This window comes from Hyperolius riggenbachi, chromosome 2 (assembly GCF_040937935.1).
Source record: "Hyperolius riggenbachi isolate aHypRig1 chromosome 2, aHypRig1.pri, whole genome shotgun sequence".
NCBI classification, from domain to species: Eukaryota; Metazoa; Chordata; class Amphibia; order Anura; family Hyperoliidae; genus Hyperolius; species Hyperolius riggenbachi.
The window spans coordinates 130,590,567-130,607,812 of record NC_090647.1 but is presented as its reverse complement, the minus strand read 5'-3'; the positions used below and the strand labels follow the sequence as shown (position 1 = coordinate 130,607,812).

General features: G+C 42.7%; 1 protein-coding gene across 5 annotated transcripts in view; it reads right to left on the bottom strand.

Moving 5' to 3' along the window:
* The window catches only part of AGAP2 (ArfGAP with GTPase domain, ankyrin repeat and PH domain 2), a 419,192-nt gene that overhangs the window by 107,956 nt on the left and 293,990 nt on the right, over positions 1–17,246 (bottom strand). For all 5 annotated transcript variants that reach the window (XM_068267414.1, XM_068267415.1, XM_068267410.1 and 2 more), the window contains exon 3: positions 15,573–15,660. In XM_068267414.1, coding sequence (XP_068123515.1) covers positions 15,573–15,660 — 88 coding nt within the window. The remainder of the gene's footprint in view (positions 1–15,572; positions 15,661–17,246) is intronic.

The following is a 17,246-nucleotide window of genomic DNA, read 5'->3' as shown; positions in this document are numbered from 1 at the left end:
GACACATGAGGTATTGGAGGAGAACATCTGGAAGAAGCTCCGGGACCATGGATACACCAGGTTTAGTATATTTTTTTCCCGCTAAACCTAAGAGCACCTTATATGTAAAAAATTACGGTATTTTGGGGGAACTTCCAGAAGGCTTTGGGGAGGAGAAGACCGGGAAGGGGGAATGGGAGGGACCCTGCAGACAAAGAGCAGCATCAGGAATCTCAGGATGAGGTCATCTAGTCTGCCATGGGCTTAATTCAATAGTTTTCAGAGGTGCTTTAACTAATTAATGTTACTTTTTTACCTTTATTTTAGCATATTTATGCACGGTTTTAGAAGATAAAATTGAAAAAAACATAAGGAGAAACAATGTATGAGAAAAGTTATGTGAATAAACCCCAAAATATCTAACTTAGAGTTAAACAGAGTCTTAATGAGTAAAATTGCTTATACAGTAAAATCTTGGATTGAGAGTAACTTGGTTTAAGAGCGCTTTGCAATACAAGCAAAAATGTTTGTGAAATTTTAACTTGACATACAAGCAACGCCTAGAAATACAGGCAAAAAAGTATATATGTGTCACGTCGTCACAACACTAGTTCTTCTCCCTTTGGCGCTGCAGCATTGTACTTAATCTGAGTGTAGAGACTGTGCAAAGTCACATTTCCAAAAAGTAACTGTCACTGGATAAGTTTCTTGTTAAATCCACACAAAAAAAGTTTGGGGCGAGACAACAGATGGCAATGATACTGTTAGTTGTAGTGAAAGTCTTGTTTACATTTTTATTTTATACTATATTACTATAACTGTTTGTGGAACAAATCAACTAGGTTTCCTTTCATTCTTATGGGGAAATTTGCTTTGATATAAGAGTGCTCTGGGTTACAAACATGTTCTCGGAACAAATTATGATGGCAAACCAAGGTTCCACTTTATTTTACAATATTAACTTGTAAATTTAGTCAGTATTAGACCATTGAAAAATCTTTTCCATCCCAGATTTACATTCTTACATTTATCACAAATGATGTCATCTTTACAGCTGGCAAGGTGCAACGCTGTGGAATGTTTGATTATTGTGAGATGAAACAACACCCAAGGCCATATGCAATTCACTTTTTCACCTGACTTTTCTCCCAGGAGATAATTTTTCAACTTCGATTTAAAATAACTTTTCAGCACTTTTCAGCTAAAAAAGTACCAACAGTAGTTGAAAAATTATTATCAAAATTATTTTGATTATTTTCTTGCTTTCTGGTGGCTTAAAAGGCATTTTATTGACAACTTTAAAAATATCACCTAGGAGAAAAGTCAAGTGAAAAAGTGAATTGCATATGGCCCCCAGTCTCCCAGAGTGCAGAGGAAGAAGGCTTTGCTACATCATATCACTGGGAGGGAGGTGTTACATTCCAATATACAACAATATATATATTTAAAGGGGCACTATGGTGAAAAATTGTAATATGTAAAATATGTGCAAACATATACAAATATAAAGTAGGTTTTTTTCCACAGTAAAATGAGCCATACATTACTTTTCTCCTATGTTGCTGTTACTTACAGCAGGTAGTAGAAATCTGACAGAAGTGACAGGTTTTGGGTTAGTTCATCTATTCATAGGGGATTTCTCCGCATGGCCTTTATTCTTTATAAAGATATTCCCTATAAAGGATTTAAACTATGCTGGCCAGATTCCCTGCTCCCTACACAGTTTTTTTTGGCAGTTGGACAGAACAACTGCCATTCACTAAGTGCTTTTAAAATTAATTAAATCCCTGAGAATCCCCTATGAATAGATGGACTAATCCAAAACCTGTCGCTTCTGTCAGATTTCTACTACCTACTGTAAGTGACAGCAACATAGGAGAAAAGTAATTTATGGCTCGTTTTACTCTGGAAAAACGTACTTCTTATTTGTAGATGTTTGTACATATTTTAAATTTTACCATTTTTCGCCATATTGCCCCTTTAACCTCCCTGGCGGTTAATTTTTTTTTTCAAATGGGCAAAAATCCTTTTTTTTTTTTTTTTTTTTTAATTTTTTATTTCATGTAAAGCTACCAGAGTGGTAGCTACATGAAACACCACTAGAGGGCGCATGTGTCCCTCTAGTGCGATCGTCGCCGGCACTAATAGCAAACAGGGGAGCGCGTATATAACGCGTTCCCCTGTTTGGCTTCTCCTGTCGCCATGGCGACGATCGGAATGACGTCAGCCGACGTCCTGGCGTCAGGCGCACCCGATCCAGCCCATAGCGCTGCCTGCAGCTCATTGGTCTGGGCAACGCAGGGCTCTGGCGGGGGGGGCCCTCTTTCGCCGCTGCGTGCGGGCGATCGCCGCAGAGCGGCGGCGATCAAGCTGTGCGCGCGGCTAGCAAAGTGCTGGCTGCGTGCACAGCACTTTGAATGGGGCGAATCGCCCCAATAGAGCCGGAGAAATCCTCCTGCGCGGCATAGCCCGAGCTCAGCTCGGGCTTACCACTAGGGAGGTTAAGAAGTATTTCTGATGTTGAAAACAGGATAACTCAAATAAAATTGGGTATCTTGAATAACTTATTACATTCTTCTATGTGTCATTATGGTTTCTCTTTAACTGTGGCAAAAAGAAAAAAAAAAACCTTGTATTCTGTAAACGCCAAAGGCTTCTTAACACTGAAGTCTGATTCTTAAATAACAAACCAAAAAGTGACTATGTTCTGCATTACTTGGTTAACCTTGAACAAGTTCAGCACACAAGAAACCTGATTCATTTAGCAGAAAATGGAGTCACCAGGGAAAGGAGTTAAGTTAAGTAGGCTCCTCACTTGAGCCGCTCTTGTCACATCAGAGCGCACATTGAAGAATAAACGGCAAGCACGTGACTGCCTAAGAAATAGTCAAAGCACCAAAATACACAATACATCAAAGACCGCCATGTCTCCAGCTTTCCCAAACCAGCGCATTTAAATTGCATTTCAAAAGAGTCAAACTAAAAGAAACCTCCTCGAGTGACTTTGTGATGGCGAGGTGGGTGGGAGTTTCCATCACATCGGCTGGAGATTAAACCCCAAAATTGAAATATTAGTTACATGAATGCTCCCGTTCCGCTAGATTAATCCAACACGTGTAATTGTGACACAAGACGATTTGTAATGCAGAATTATTAAAATCGGCTATGCGTCTCTAAAACTGGCTGGGGGACGCTGCTAATTTGCATACAATTATTTCAGCAGAAAATGTGCTTTTTTGCCGTACTCATATTATTTACTAACAACAAAGCATTCATGAGTGAGCTGCAAGGCTGACTTCTGCAGAGCTCCGAACTGTGCCCCTAATGGTGGCCATACAAGGTACAATTTTTTCATACACGCTTATCATTTCTATGTAGTATAAGGGTAAATTGAGTGAATATGTTGAATGGATAATTTAGGCAGTTCCCTTATATTACATAGAAATGGTAAGATTGTATGGAAAAATTGTAACATGTATGGCCACCATTAGGTAGATCCCAACTATTGGGAACCCTGTCCCTCTTTCTTCCTCTTTCAGGACTCATGTACAGATCTATGTAAAAAGATGTATTTTTCTACTCAGAAATGTGTTTTATATACTCAAAATGTTTTTATTATTATTTAAATTGATATATTTCTTATTTTTAAATGTTGAAATGAAAACTAAAAATGACAGAGAGAAGCAGCGTGGTCTGAATGATAAAACTGCATCTTTTGTATTTCAATTCTTTCTGGTTTAAGTGACTAGGGGTGTGTGTGGGGGGCGGAGGGGGGGTGTTGGGAGTGATTAGGGGTGTGGCAGAGGTGTGTTTTTTTGAAAGTGTCACTCTTTCTTATTTAAAAAAGTTGGGAGGTATGCCCCTTCTCTGGCACCTAAAACTGTCTATTCTGACCCCAGCTCTGACCAGGTTTGCCGCCTCATCCTCGCCAGGTCGTCCTCTACTGCGCCTGCGCGAACTGTCAATCACTCGCACAAGGTGTGGAGTGTACTGCACAGGTGCCGAACTACTGCGCCTGCACAGTACACTCCACAACACGTGCAAGTAATTGACATCGGCGCTCACACAGGCACAGTAAAGGACAACCTTGCAAGGTTAGCATCTGCACTGCCAGGGACCGGGCCGGAGGCTGGGAGCGGAGCTACTGCAAGGGACACGTCACCTGCAAGGGGCTGGAGGAAGCCTCTGGTAAGTAAATGTCATTTTTTTTCTCTGCCTGGATATTTCCTGTAAAGCAGAACGCTACATTAGAAGGTTTATATGTAACACCATTTGGAAGCAGCACTGGCTGTAACCAAGCTTTATCTCTTTGTATTTTTACCTTTTATGTGGAAACTAGGAGATTTACAGCAGCATTCAGTCTCTGATTCTCTGCAGCTACTTCAGGTCAAATAATAGGCTTCCCCACAAGATCCTGCATCCGGCATTACATTTGTAGTGAGATATTTGCAAAAATGATTTACCAGTTATGCTTTAGGGATGGCTTTTCAGATGACTGAGGAGGGCCTGACAACATGATCCCAAATGAGTAGAGGAACCCACTTTGCAGGAGCATAGCACTAACCACAGCAGCCATTGTGGCTACTATGGAATGCAGGATCAGGGGGGAAGGGCAGTGGAGTAGCAATAGGGGTTGCAGAGGTTGCGACCGCATCAGGGCCCTTGGGCCAGACGGGCCCCGAAGGGCCCTCCCTCAACTACAGTATTAGCTCTCTATTGGTCCTGTGCTCATATAATCACTATAGATGCTTTAAATAGTGGTAATCATTAAACTGTTCACCATCCCCTTCTTGCACCTCTGACACTGTAGTTGCCATTGGCAGGTTTTGGCACGAGGTATCAATTGTTATGTAGAGAGTGCTTGGGGGGCCCCATTGTAAAACTTGCATCGAGGCCCACAGCTCCTTAGCTACGCCACTGGGGAAGGGGATCCAGTTTGCAAGAGATTAAGAGATGGACTACCAGTAGTCCAAAACTCGTCGTATCTGTCAGATTTCTAATACCTACTGTAGTTACAGCAACATAGGAGAAAAGTAAGTTATGGCTCATTTTACTCAGGAAGAAACATACTTTTTATTTGCATGTGTTTACATGTATTTTAAATGTATATTTTTTTGCAATAGTGGTCCTTTAATAAACTGCCCATTGATTATTGAGGCATATTGGGGGTAATAAGTACTTTGCAGATTGGATCAAAGTGATCAAAAAAGCCAGATCAGTTTCTACATCTCTGTTAGCCTGCTGCTCACAAAGCATTCAAGGTTTGCTTTAAATGCCAAGTTAAACAGATATCTTCCCGTTTGTTTTATTACAGCCAATTTACTTATGACAATTCCATTAACACATAACAAAGTCATCCAGGTCAAAGTGCAGATACAAGACCACAGCACAGATTAGCCCAGCTGTAATGACAATACAGAATGTCACTGCTGCTGCTTTCAATGCAGAAATAACTTGACTAAAAGGAGCTTTATTAATCACCTTCAAATCTTTCAATTAAATATTTTTTTCACAACTGTAATCACAAAGTCAATTAAGCACCACAGAGGAAGCTGTATGAAGCTCAGCTGGGATCGGCTCAAGGCCCACCACTGCTATGCCGGGCTTTTATGTGATTAATTATTTTACATAATGCACTCTGATTTCTGTCAGAACTAATGATGAACGGGACTGTTGGCTGGAAACAGAATTCACAGCCGATCCAAGGTGAAGGAAATTGACCTTGAACTGACCAGTCTACATCCAGGAGATCTGATCTTCTCCATTGTTGCTGAATGCAGAAGCCAACAATACTTCTGGGAGGACCTCAACAGGTAATCTCTAGTTAGCCCAGTAAAGGGCTAGTGACAGACATTAAGCAAATGGCAGAGGACTGGTAGGGGAACTAGCTCTACAGTATATATATCATTAGCTGCATGATCAAACTTTAAAAACACCTTAAAGAGAACTGAGGTGGGTTTTAAGAATGCTATTAGGATACAGAGGCTTGTTCTGCATACAATGTCCAGCCTCTGTTACTATACTGTGCCCCCCGAGGCCTAGGGACATGCAGCGTGTCGCTAGCAGGCTGTTTACATCCAGGCTGTCATTCACAGCCGCTCCCCCGCCTCTTCTATATCACCGCTCCCTGACTGCATCCCATACCTCCAATCAGCTTACAGAGGCGGGGAAGGAAGGGACGCAGGCAGGGAGCGGCGATATAGAGGAGGCTGGGGAGTGGCGGTAAATGACAGCCTGGATGTAAACAGCCTGCTAGAGACTTGCTGCATGTCGCTAGCACAGCGTTTTGTTTTCTGGGGGACAGCAGAGCGCAGGGGGGGGTTTGGGGGGGGGGCACAGTATAGTAACAGAGGCTGGTCATTGTATGCAGATCCAGCCTCTGTGTCCTAATAGCATTCTTAGAACCCACCTGGGGTTCTCTTTAGGAAACTATTTTTTCCAAATCGGTGGCTACTGTCTCCGAATCAATGAAGGGCCACCTAGGGTCTTCATGCTCTTTAATAGGATGGTATTATTACAGAAATACCAACAACCGCCTATTTATTAAAGAACTACACCACATCACACAGCAACGAGGCCTGCATCTAAATCCTTCAGTTGGCTCCTTTTCCTACTGCACAAAGTTTACATGGATATGTTGACAATGAAGACTGATCTTTCATTCACTGGAACTTTGCTTCTGCTTGGCTGGATTCATAGCGCATCTTATTGCATAATGCATAACGTCATTAAAACGGCATACATAATGGCCATTTTTATTGACTGTATGTAATTTTTATGAGGTTTTTTTTTTTTTTTTGATTTTTTTTTTTTACTGAAGGTGGTGCCAGGCTCATTGGATGTTGCATTGACTGGTCACTGGTACTGTCACCTAAGGGCCTGTTTCCACTACACGCAGATTGGATGCAGAATGGATGCAGAAAAACTGACTCCAATGAATGCCTATGGGAAAATCTGCATCAGAAAAATCGCGTTTAGTGGAAACAGGCCCATAGGCTTTCATTGGAGTCAGTTTTTCTGCATCCATTCTGCATCACATCTGCGTGTAGTGGAAACAGGCCCTAATGCTTTTTTGCATGGGTGCTCCACCATACCAAGAGTTGTTGTAAGGATGGCACAAATTCTTCACAAAGGTCCATATTAGGCCTCTTGCACACTACCTGCAATTCCAATTATATGATCCGATTTTCTATTCCGATTAAAAAATGTAGCAGTATGCAGTACTTTTTTAAATCGGAATCAAAAATCGGATCGTATAAAAAATCGGAATCGCATGTAGTGTGCAAGAGGCCTTAAACAGACTTTGCAAGAAAAGCTAAATAAGAGAAACATACTTTAGAAGTAACCATTTATGAATTGAAATGAACAGAATTCTATTATCTTGGGCAGCACGGTGGCATAGTGGTTAGCGCTCTCGCCTTGCAACCCAGCTCCCTGGTTCAAATCTCAGCCAGGTCAACATCTGCAAGGAGTTTGTATGTTCTCCCCGTGACTAGGTGGGTCTCCTCCAGGCACTCCTGTTACCTCCCACATCCCAAAAACATACAGATAAGTTAATTTGCTTACCCCTAAATTGGCCCTAGACTACAATACATACACTACACAATACATACATTGACATATGACTATGGTAGGGACTAGAATGTGAGCTGCTCTGAGGGACAGTTACAGTAGTTACAAGACAATATACTCTGTACAGCGCTGTGTAATATGTCGGTGCTATATAAATAATTATCTTGGACCAAAGGTTGGATTATATAGATTCAGACTTTGCTGATAAGATTTGCCTGCCATAACATTTTAGTGAAAGACTTCAAGGCAACATAGCGTAAGTCTGGGAAGTTGCAAACAGTGGGGGGTGAAGGGGGGTATGTATGTAAGCAGGGGCGTAACTAGATTTAACAGGGCCCCCCTGCAAAAAGGACAGCATGGGGTCCCCTTGGTTCCCCAGCCAATGAAAAATTAACTATATACAGTATGTACAATATATGTTAAAAAAAAACCCTCTCCATTAATTTACAAAAAAACCTCCTCCACCCTCTCCCCACCTGCAAGTGCAGCCAATTAGCAAAGAAATGTGTGTTTAAAAAACCCCTCCCAGTTTTCTCACAGAAACTGTCCCTACCACCTCCTCTCACCATGCAGAGTAGCGGGAGTATATTTACCTGCTTCCAGGCACTGCGGGTCTCCTCAATGCTTCACAGCCGAATACTCTCTGCTGCCATTTGCCGGCCCTGATCATGTGGGAGGGGTTTCACTACAATATCAGCCACACAGACCCCAGACAGCCGGGGGGGATCTGTGTGGCTGATATTGAGCTATTCAAGAAAAGGTATAGATTTCTCCCAGGAAAGGGGTTATTGGTTACTGACTGGGATGAAGTTCAATACTGGGTTAAAGTTCCCCTTTAATATATGCGAGCTATAGGCCCTCCCACTCTAAGCCTGTGGATGTGGATGGCGTTTCTTGGCTACTTTCCTTTCTTAGCAAAACTGTGCCAGGCTTTACTTGTTCTTTATGGAAGTTTTTTGCAAGAAGTATAGCGTTTTTCCTACTGAGAAAGCCTACGCAGCTGAAATTAATTTACTTTTAGAATACCTAGCTTTATAATGTTCAGAGCAAGATATGTGCTTTTATGGTTTTGTAAAGGCACTTTTTCCTGCTGACAATACACAATGCTTTTCGCCACTTTAAGCAACAGCACATAAAGAACACAGAGTGTGAGTGGGTGGTTTATACAGAAAGGGAGAAATCATTGAACTGGATAGCACAAGATTCTGTTCATCACATAAGCTAGATTTTCCTTGCATAGTTCTTCGCATGGGCACCAATTTCACAGAGGCTTTTATCAGCACCTATGGGTGCATAAGAGGTGTGTGTGCCCTTAGTTAACTTTAAGGGGAACGCTGGTTAAAATGTGTTTCCTTAGTACTGCATAGAAGAAGAAGGCGTCTCTGTAATCAACCTCTGTTTCTAATGCAATTTATATCCACTTAGGGAAGTCCACCCTCACTTCCTGTCCCCAGAGACTTGGCAGAAAGTGAAGAAAAATCCTTCCAACAGAGATACCAGCAGAAAGTATTGTGGTATGCAGAACTGATGTCACCATGTGGAACTACTGTAATACATTCCATACATGGCAAATTCTCACAGGCAGTACTCACAACACCATGTTCAGGATAGCCATCCTCTGATAATTACCGTATTTTCCGCCGTATAAGACGCACTTTTTCTCCCCAAAAAATGGGGAGAAAAAGTCCCTGCGTCTTATACGGCAAAGGCAGGGAATCCCCGACTTCCAAACCGCAACCCGCCGCCACGTCGGGGATTCCCTGCACTGCCCCGTGTGTGCTCATTGCTCCCCGTGTGGTCCGCAAACACCCGCCGCCGCTTGTGACTATGTTCCCCCTGGGTGGTCCACAACTGCCGCGTATATGTCCGCAAACACCCGCTGCTTGTGTACATGTCCCCCCTCTGTGGTCCGCAACTGCCCGCTTTTGCCCTCACATGTGTCGCCGCTGTCCCCCTGTGTAAATAGCTGGACCCCGCTCATCTTACCTAAGTCAGTGCCTTCTGCGGGGATCGGAGACCCGCTTGTACCATCACTTGTGTCGCCGCTTTCCCCCGGTGTAAATAACTGGACCGCGCTCATCTTACCTAAGTCAGTGCCTTCTGCGGGGATCGGAGACCTGGCTTCACACACGCGGCTCCCCCTAGTGAAGGCTTCTGCTGATGACGCAGCAGAAGCAATTACTAGAGTGGAAGTGCGGAAGTGAAGCCAGGTCTCCAAACCCCGAAGAAGGCACTGACTTAGGTAAGATGAGCGCGGTCCAGTTATTTACACCGGGGGAAAGCGGCGACACAAGTGATGGTACAAGCGGGTCTCCGATCCCCGCAGAAGGCACTGACTTAGGTAAGATGAGCGGGGTCCAGCTATTTACACAGGGGGACAGCGGCGACACATGTGAGGGCAAAAGCGGGCAGTTGCGGACCACAGAGGGGGGACATGTACACAAGCAGCGGGTGTTTGCGGACATATACGCGGCAGTTGTGGACCACCCAGGGGGAACATAGTCACAAGCGGCGGCGGGTGTTTGCGGACCACACGGGGAGGTACACGGTAGGCAAAATGGGGACACCTAGGGACAGAATGACACACACTAGGGACATAATGAAGACAGCAGGACACGTACTGGGGACATACAGGGAACACCTGAGGACAGCAGGACATACACTATAGGGACAGCAGTGAACATTCCTGGGACAGCAAGACACACTAGGGACATACTGGGGACAGCAGGGTATATACCAGAGACACACTGGAGACATACTGGGGACTGCAGAGCACACACTTACTGGGGGCAGCAGGGGACATACTGGGGACAGCAGAACACACATTAGGGACTTACTGGGGGCAGCAGGGGACATACTGGGGACAGCAGGACACACACTGACATACTGGGGACAGTAGTACACACACTTGGGACAGAAGGGGACACAGTACGACACCAATTGGGGGAGAACATCAACAAGACGCTCCTGGAACATGGACGCACCAGGTTTAGTATATTTCTTTTTTTTCCTTGTTTTTTGCCCCCTAAACCTAGGTGCGTCTTATATTCCGGAGCGTCTTATACGCTGCCTGTGGGCACTGGATGAACAAACTCCAATTCATGTGCCAGATTGCCTGCATGTTAGCGCTGCTTGGTCAGGTCATGTACAAGCTCCGCCCACCAACTGTGTTTGCTGTGATGATCCCTCCAATCACCCTCCCATTCCCTCCTCTTCTCATCACCATTCACTCTCTCCACTCACAGAGGTGCTCATAACAGTGTGATACTAGAGACTTACCAGCACAACAACTGATGCGGTGGGCCACACCTGAAGAAGGCATTGTTACATATCAATAAAATCCCTAATCAGTATATTAGAGTTTTTTGAGAGGTAAGTCGCTATCTGCAGGATAAAGCAAAATACAGGGAAAACCCTCTTCTCTAGGTGGTTAGGAACTAAAACTTATGTTTCAGAGGTGCCAGTGTCAAATAAGATATTTAAAGAGACTCTGAAGTGAACAAAAATTGCTATTTTTACTTGCTAGTTCGCTTCAGAAGTCTTATTAGGTGTAAACCGCCGCATCCCCAACACAAAACAAGCGCTTAAGACCCCCCAAATCCCCGGGCAAACATCCATGACCAACTTGGTCATGGATTCTGCTGCCCTGAGAGGCAGAGCTTTCAGCCACAGCTCTGCCTCTCCTGCCGTCAATCGTCACGCGGATCTTCGCCTCTCCCCGCCCCTCTCTGTAAAGGAAGAGTGAGACGGTCAGGGAGAGGCGGCGATCCGTGGCGATTGAAATCAGGAGAGGCAGAGCTGCAGCTGAAAGCTCTGCCCCTTCCAGAAAGTGCCGGCCGGATTGCCCCCTGGGGATTTTGGGGGTCTAAAGCGCTCGTTTTGCAGCGAGGATGCGGCGGTTTACATCTAATGAGAGGACTGAAGCGAACTAGCAGGTAAAAACAGCAATTTGTGTTCGCTTCAGCCTCTCTTTAAAGGGTACCTAAATTATAAATTACAGCTTGCTTTAAAATTAATAAGTTGCCAAGATATATAAAATCACACATCATAAAGTGTGATTTTCTCACCCCCACATATGGTCTTGAAATCCCCACCCCCAATCTGAAATTGGGACAGGGGGATTTTTTTTTCTTTTCAAACCATAGGTGCAAAGGATGCTGGGGAATTGATGTCATAACTCCACCTCCCATGTCCTTCTCCCAGCCTACAAACTCTTTGAAACGAAATGTGATCAATCCAGGCAGGCAGACAGAGATCTGAAATAAGAATTATAGCAAACAGACAGGATAAGACAGGCTGCAGCAGTTCTCCTGTCTCTCCTCTCCTTACACACTGTGAAAAGAGATATCATTTTATCTAGGCAGACAAAGAGCAGGGAAGGTAGGGGCAGGGAAGGGCACAAGGCTGGTGAGGAGGACACAATACTGAGGGTGTACCTTGGCAAGGCTTCAGCATAAGGAAGAAGAGGAAGTGCTACTACAGATAAAAAGATGAGTCTGTTCTATTCACTACGGTGTACCATATGTAACTTTATATGTCCATCTAACTGTACACAGTGCATAGACTACATGTATTGGCATTCAAACCTTTTTTTGGCCGGATGTGCTTTTTTTTTTTTTTTTTAAAACAAACTTTATTTGGAATTTTCTTTGACCAAACAGTGCTGAGATCATTTTACAGAAAAACAGAAGTTACCAACTTCAAATGAGAAATACAGGGTAACATAATCTCTCTTCCATATTATAAAGACATAGTACACATGTTGCAAAAAAAAAAAACATGTTGACTTATCATTTTGTGCTACATCCCTTTTAGTTGGAACACAGGTAGCATTTCGGTCAAACTTTTCAACCCCATTCCCTCCCTACCCTCCCCCCTCCCGTCATCTCCGATTTTCATGTTGAATGGTAGAATTATTCTTATGTCACCTCTAATCTCCCCAATGTACCCATTAATTGTTCTGTTAAGTACCACTTAGTATCTTTGAAAGGAGATACAATCTCGTTTAGTTCTTTCTTGGTGAAGGATTTCAATATAAACTGTCTCCACGTTTTAAAGAAATATTTTGTTTTTTTATCTTTATGCATCAAAGCATCCAACCGATTTATTCTGAATAAATGAATGAGTTCCTCCTTAACATCCCGCACTGTGGGAACACTAGGATAGATCCATTTATTGAGAATCACCTTTCGGGCAGCCATTAATATTAAATGTGCTAATGTTGACATATGAACCTGGCGAGTCGAGGAACCTCCCGAGGAGGAGGATTGAGGTGGAATATAATGAAATAGCATCAGAAGAGGATCAATGTCTGGTTTGGTTCTACAAATTGTGTCCATATAATTTACTACTTTCATCCAAAAAGTTGAAATTACTGGACATGTCCATAAGCAATGGAACAAATCCGCCTCTGGAAAGGTACATTTAGGGCATATCGGAGAATAATGAGGAGGAGGAACTTTATATTTTATATTGAACGCATAAATGGCTCTATGAATAAGTTTTAATTGTGATTCTCTCCATTGTTCCCCTAAAATCAATTTATGGGCCACACGGTATCCCTCCAAAAACTTTTTCCCAATATCCTCTCCCGGAATGTCCCTCGACCACCTTACCAAGTTATTAATAGCTCTATTAGCAATGCGGATCTGCTGTAGATTTAATTGTATCGCTGATAAAGATATCCTAGAAGTTTGCGGAGAAAGGAATTTATCAAGATCATTTAGGGAATAGATCAGTGGCGATTTACCTCCCTCACCTCGGACATATGACTGAAGCTGCCCGTAGTATAGGAAATGGTGTTTGGGAATATTGTATTTTGAGCGGATCTCAAAGAAGGACATCAATCTATTTTTTCTCAGGTCAATAATGTTTCAGAGTCTTTTTATCCCTTTTTCTTGCCAACTCAAGAAGCCTCCATGTGCGATACTAGCCTGGAACCCAGGAAGGCCCCATAGAGGCATATATTTTGACACACGGTAGGGAACCCGGAATAATTTACAAATTTCTTTCCAAGCTATTACTGTATCTCTGATTGTTCTACTTGGTTTAATTTTAGGGGGGAAATTTCTTAATGGGGTATGTATCAGTCCTGCCAAGTCCCAGGGTTCCGCAAAGGATGATTCAAGAGTATAATTTGAGTAAAAACTAGTGCCATTTATCCAATCCCTTATATTTTGAGTTAAACAAGCTAGGTTGTACCAGCGAATATTAGGGATGGCTAGTCCTCCCCAATCTTTTGGAAGATGGAGCTTGGGTAGTGCAATCCTAACCTTCCTGCGTTTCCAAAGAACGGAGGTGCTTTTTAAAAACATTTTTTTAAAAAAGGAAGTAATGTGGACTTACCTCAAGGATGAGATAAATGACAGTAACAGTCCAAAAAACAACTCCCATAAAATGCAACACATTTTTCGGGACTAGGTTCCAGCTTCATCAGGCAAATACGCGGAGTAAAATCTCCAGAAGAGCTGCAAGCAAGTCCAGATGAAGCAGGAACCCATTCCCGAGAAATGCGTTGCATTTTATGAGAGCTGTTTTTTGGACTATTAAAGTTACATTTTTTTTTTAATCTCATCCTCCAGTGTTTTCCCATAGAGGAGGTAAGTCCACATTGGTCTCCTCCTTTTAAACTGCTTTTAATTCTCTTATTTCATATGGGTGCCTCTGAAACATGTCTAACAACTTCATTTCAACAATTTCTTGATTGTTAGTGGTATGTTGAACACGGATGAAGAGCAGATGATGAAAAAATGATGGTGCAATCTGACGATCTGAATTATTAAATGCTTACTTATCATCAGATGCTAATCTACTGTGTATGGCTATCTGTAGGCTGCACGTTAGGGTTAGAAATAGTGGTTTCATTTTGTGGAGGATCAAAGCACATCCATTGCAGGATTAGCTGTGACCGTTCCATGGTATCTGTTGTGACGGAGATGTCATGGATAGCATGCTAACGATGACATGTCTGGTTTCGGAAAAGATGAGCAGGATGAGACACAGCGTTCTGCCACTGCAACAGGCACAACGGACAGTGGACGTTAAATCATATCTGAATGAATCCTATAGTAAGTCTAGGAAGTGTCAACATGTCCATTTGTCAGTTGAGGAAATCAGTCCGATTTTCCCCCTAGTGTCAACCTAGACTTATACTGTATTAATGCAGCTAATCAGTGAGCTGGTAGAGTTTATACCTGGCGCGAGTGCATAATGGCAATAACTGGAAGGACAGTGAGGCAGATGTAAACTGACAGGAAAGTGTTGTGATCCCATTACCTTTGTTCACATTTTACCGTATATTTTAACCTGGACAACTTGAAACATATTACAATGGAATTGGCTACATGTCTTTGACATGCACATTATCATTTGATCATTATCACATGAACATTACATAGTGAATAAAATTGCTTAGTGTTTACAATGTTCATTTATAGATTATTTAGTCAGTGTTGGCTCATTGTAAAAATCTTTCCTCTCCCTGTTTCACCTTCTGAAATGTATCACTGGTCACTGGTGGTGACATCTTTAGTTCTGCCAGGTGATCTGTACTGAATGTTGATTACTGAGAGTTCTATACACAGAGGGAAATACTGCTTGCTTGGCAGTTGAAAAAAAAAAAAAGTTATTTCACACAATGCCACCGGGTTCACAGACAGCAAACTGTCAGAACCATGGTCATGACATCACACTGTAAGAGGGGTTCACCACAATAGCAGCCACACAGACCCCCCATATGACCTATTTGAGAAAAGTCATAGATGTCTTGTGGGAAAGGGGGTATCAGATACTGATTGGGATGAAGTTCAATCCTTGGTTACATTTCTCTTTAAACTGCAAAACTTGATTCAAAGTTTATATACAATTTATAAGCTTCTCTTTAACCTGGTTGGCGTTTTCATTTGAACACTTGTGTTTTCATCTGGAGGACGTATGTAAGGAGTTTATTAACAGGAATACGCAAAACAAAACCAAGCAATATATCATTATTTCTACATGCAATACTGTAAATGGGGACTTACTTTCTGGTGCTTCTAAAGCCAGGTAAGATCCAGTAACAAATCGGTGAACCAGAGAAGATTTTGCACTTTTAATATTACCCAGAACACCCTAGAAGAGAAAGAGAGATCACAGTTAAGGCCTTTACCCACTAAAAGATATTTGCAGGCGAATTTGTGCGAGGAATGGAAATTCATTAAACAATGTTTAACGAGGCACGTGACGCCACCCAACCAAAGTGTCAAATGAAGTCATTGAGGAACAGAACAATCCTCATTGACTTGCAAGTTTTTTTCCGCGATCATGTATACAATCATTTGCACAATCGTTCATTGCAGACGCCTCAAACGACCCTAAGGGCCTTATTCACACTAGTGTGCTTCTGTCCACTTTTCAGCTACATGTATCAATCTATAACATTGGAATAGAAAAGAAAGGTGGAAACCGCTCACCCCAGAAGGAGCAGTGCCAGACCAGGATGACTAGTCCGCGTACGTACGAAAAGGGCGTCGGGAAAAAAGGGCGCGTGGTATAAACGATAAATGGAAATATCGTTTATAGAAATTATTGTGTAGAATTTCGTTTATAAATAGTGATTTAAAAATGTATAAATCACTAAATAATGTGTATGAGATCGGCAATTCTTAAAACGTTAATCTTCCCTGTTTGTAAAGTGAAACTTATATTTTCGTTTATTAAAAACCCTCCCTGTACCTATCCCTAACCCCTAGACCCCCTGTTGGTGCCTAAACCTAAGACCCCCCTGTTGGTGCCTAACCCTAAGACCCCCCTGTTGGTGCCTAACCCTAAGACCCCCCTGTTGGTGCCTAACCCTAAGACCCCCTGTTAGTGCCTAAACCTAAGACCCCCCTGTTAGTGCCTAAACCTAAGACCCCCCTGTAGGTGCCAACCCTAAGACCCCCCTGTAGGTGCCTAACCCTAAGACCCCCCTGTTGGTGCCTAAACCTAAGACCCCCCTGTTAGTGCCTAAACCTAAGACCCCCCTGTAGGTGCCTAAACCTAAGACCCCCCTGTTGGTGCCTAAACCTAAAACCCCCTATGGATAATAATGTTTTACAGACATGAATAAATAAAGAATGTAAAGAAAAAAAATGTAAATTATTTTTTGGGGTGGATAATAATGTGTTAGAAATGTTTTAGAAATAGTGATTTATTATCTTCATAAACGTTATTCGTCACGGGCTCATTTTGTAAACTTAAATCATCACAAACATAGTTATAAATCCTTAAAAATCTCCGGGCGCCGTTATAAATCCTTAAAAATCTCCGGCGCCTTATTTTCCCCGTTCAGCGCCCATTAAACGATATTTATAATGAAAGTGAATGGGGCGCCCTTTTTGTCCACTTGTCTCATGCGCCCAAATCTACTGCTTCCGACTAGTCCTAGGAAATGCTTGAAAACGAAGAAGGTCCGCACGATGCTTCTAAGATCCTTTATCTTTATTTATGGACGTATCCAAAAAGGTCAACACATATCACCAGCTGACATGTTTCGGACCTACTGGTCCTTATTCATAGCTAGAGTGCAAATAGCACAAAGGCCTCCTATATACCCTCCTTCGGTGGAGTGGGTGGTTCCCGAGACCATGCCCAGGGAAACACCCCTAACCCCACACACAGGAAGGGATATGTACAATGTAGAATACAACACCTAAAAAAGACATTGCTGCTTAATC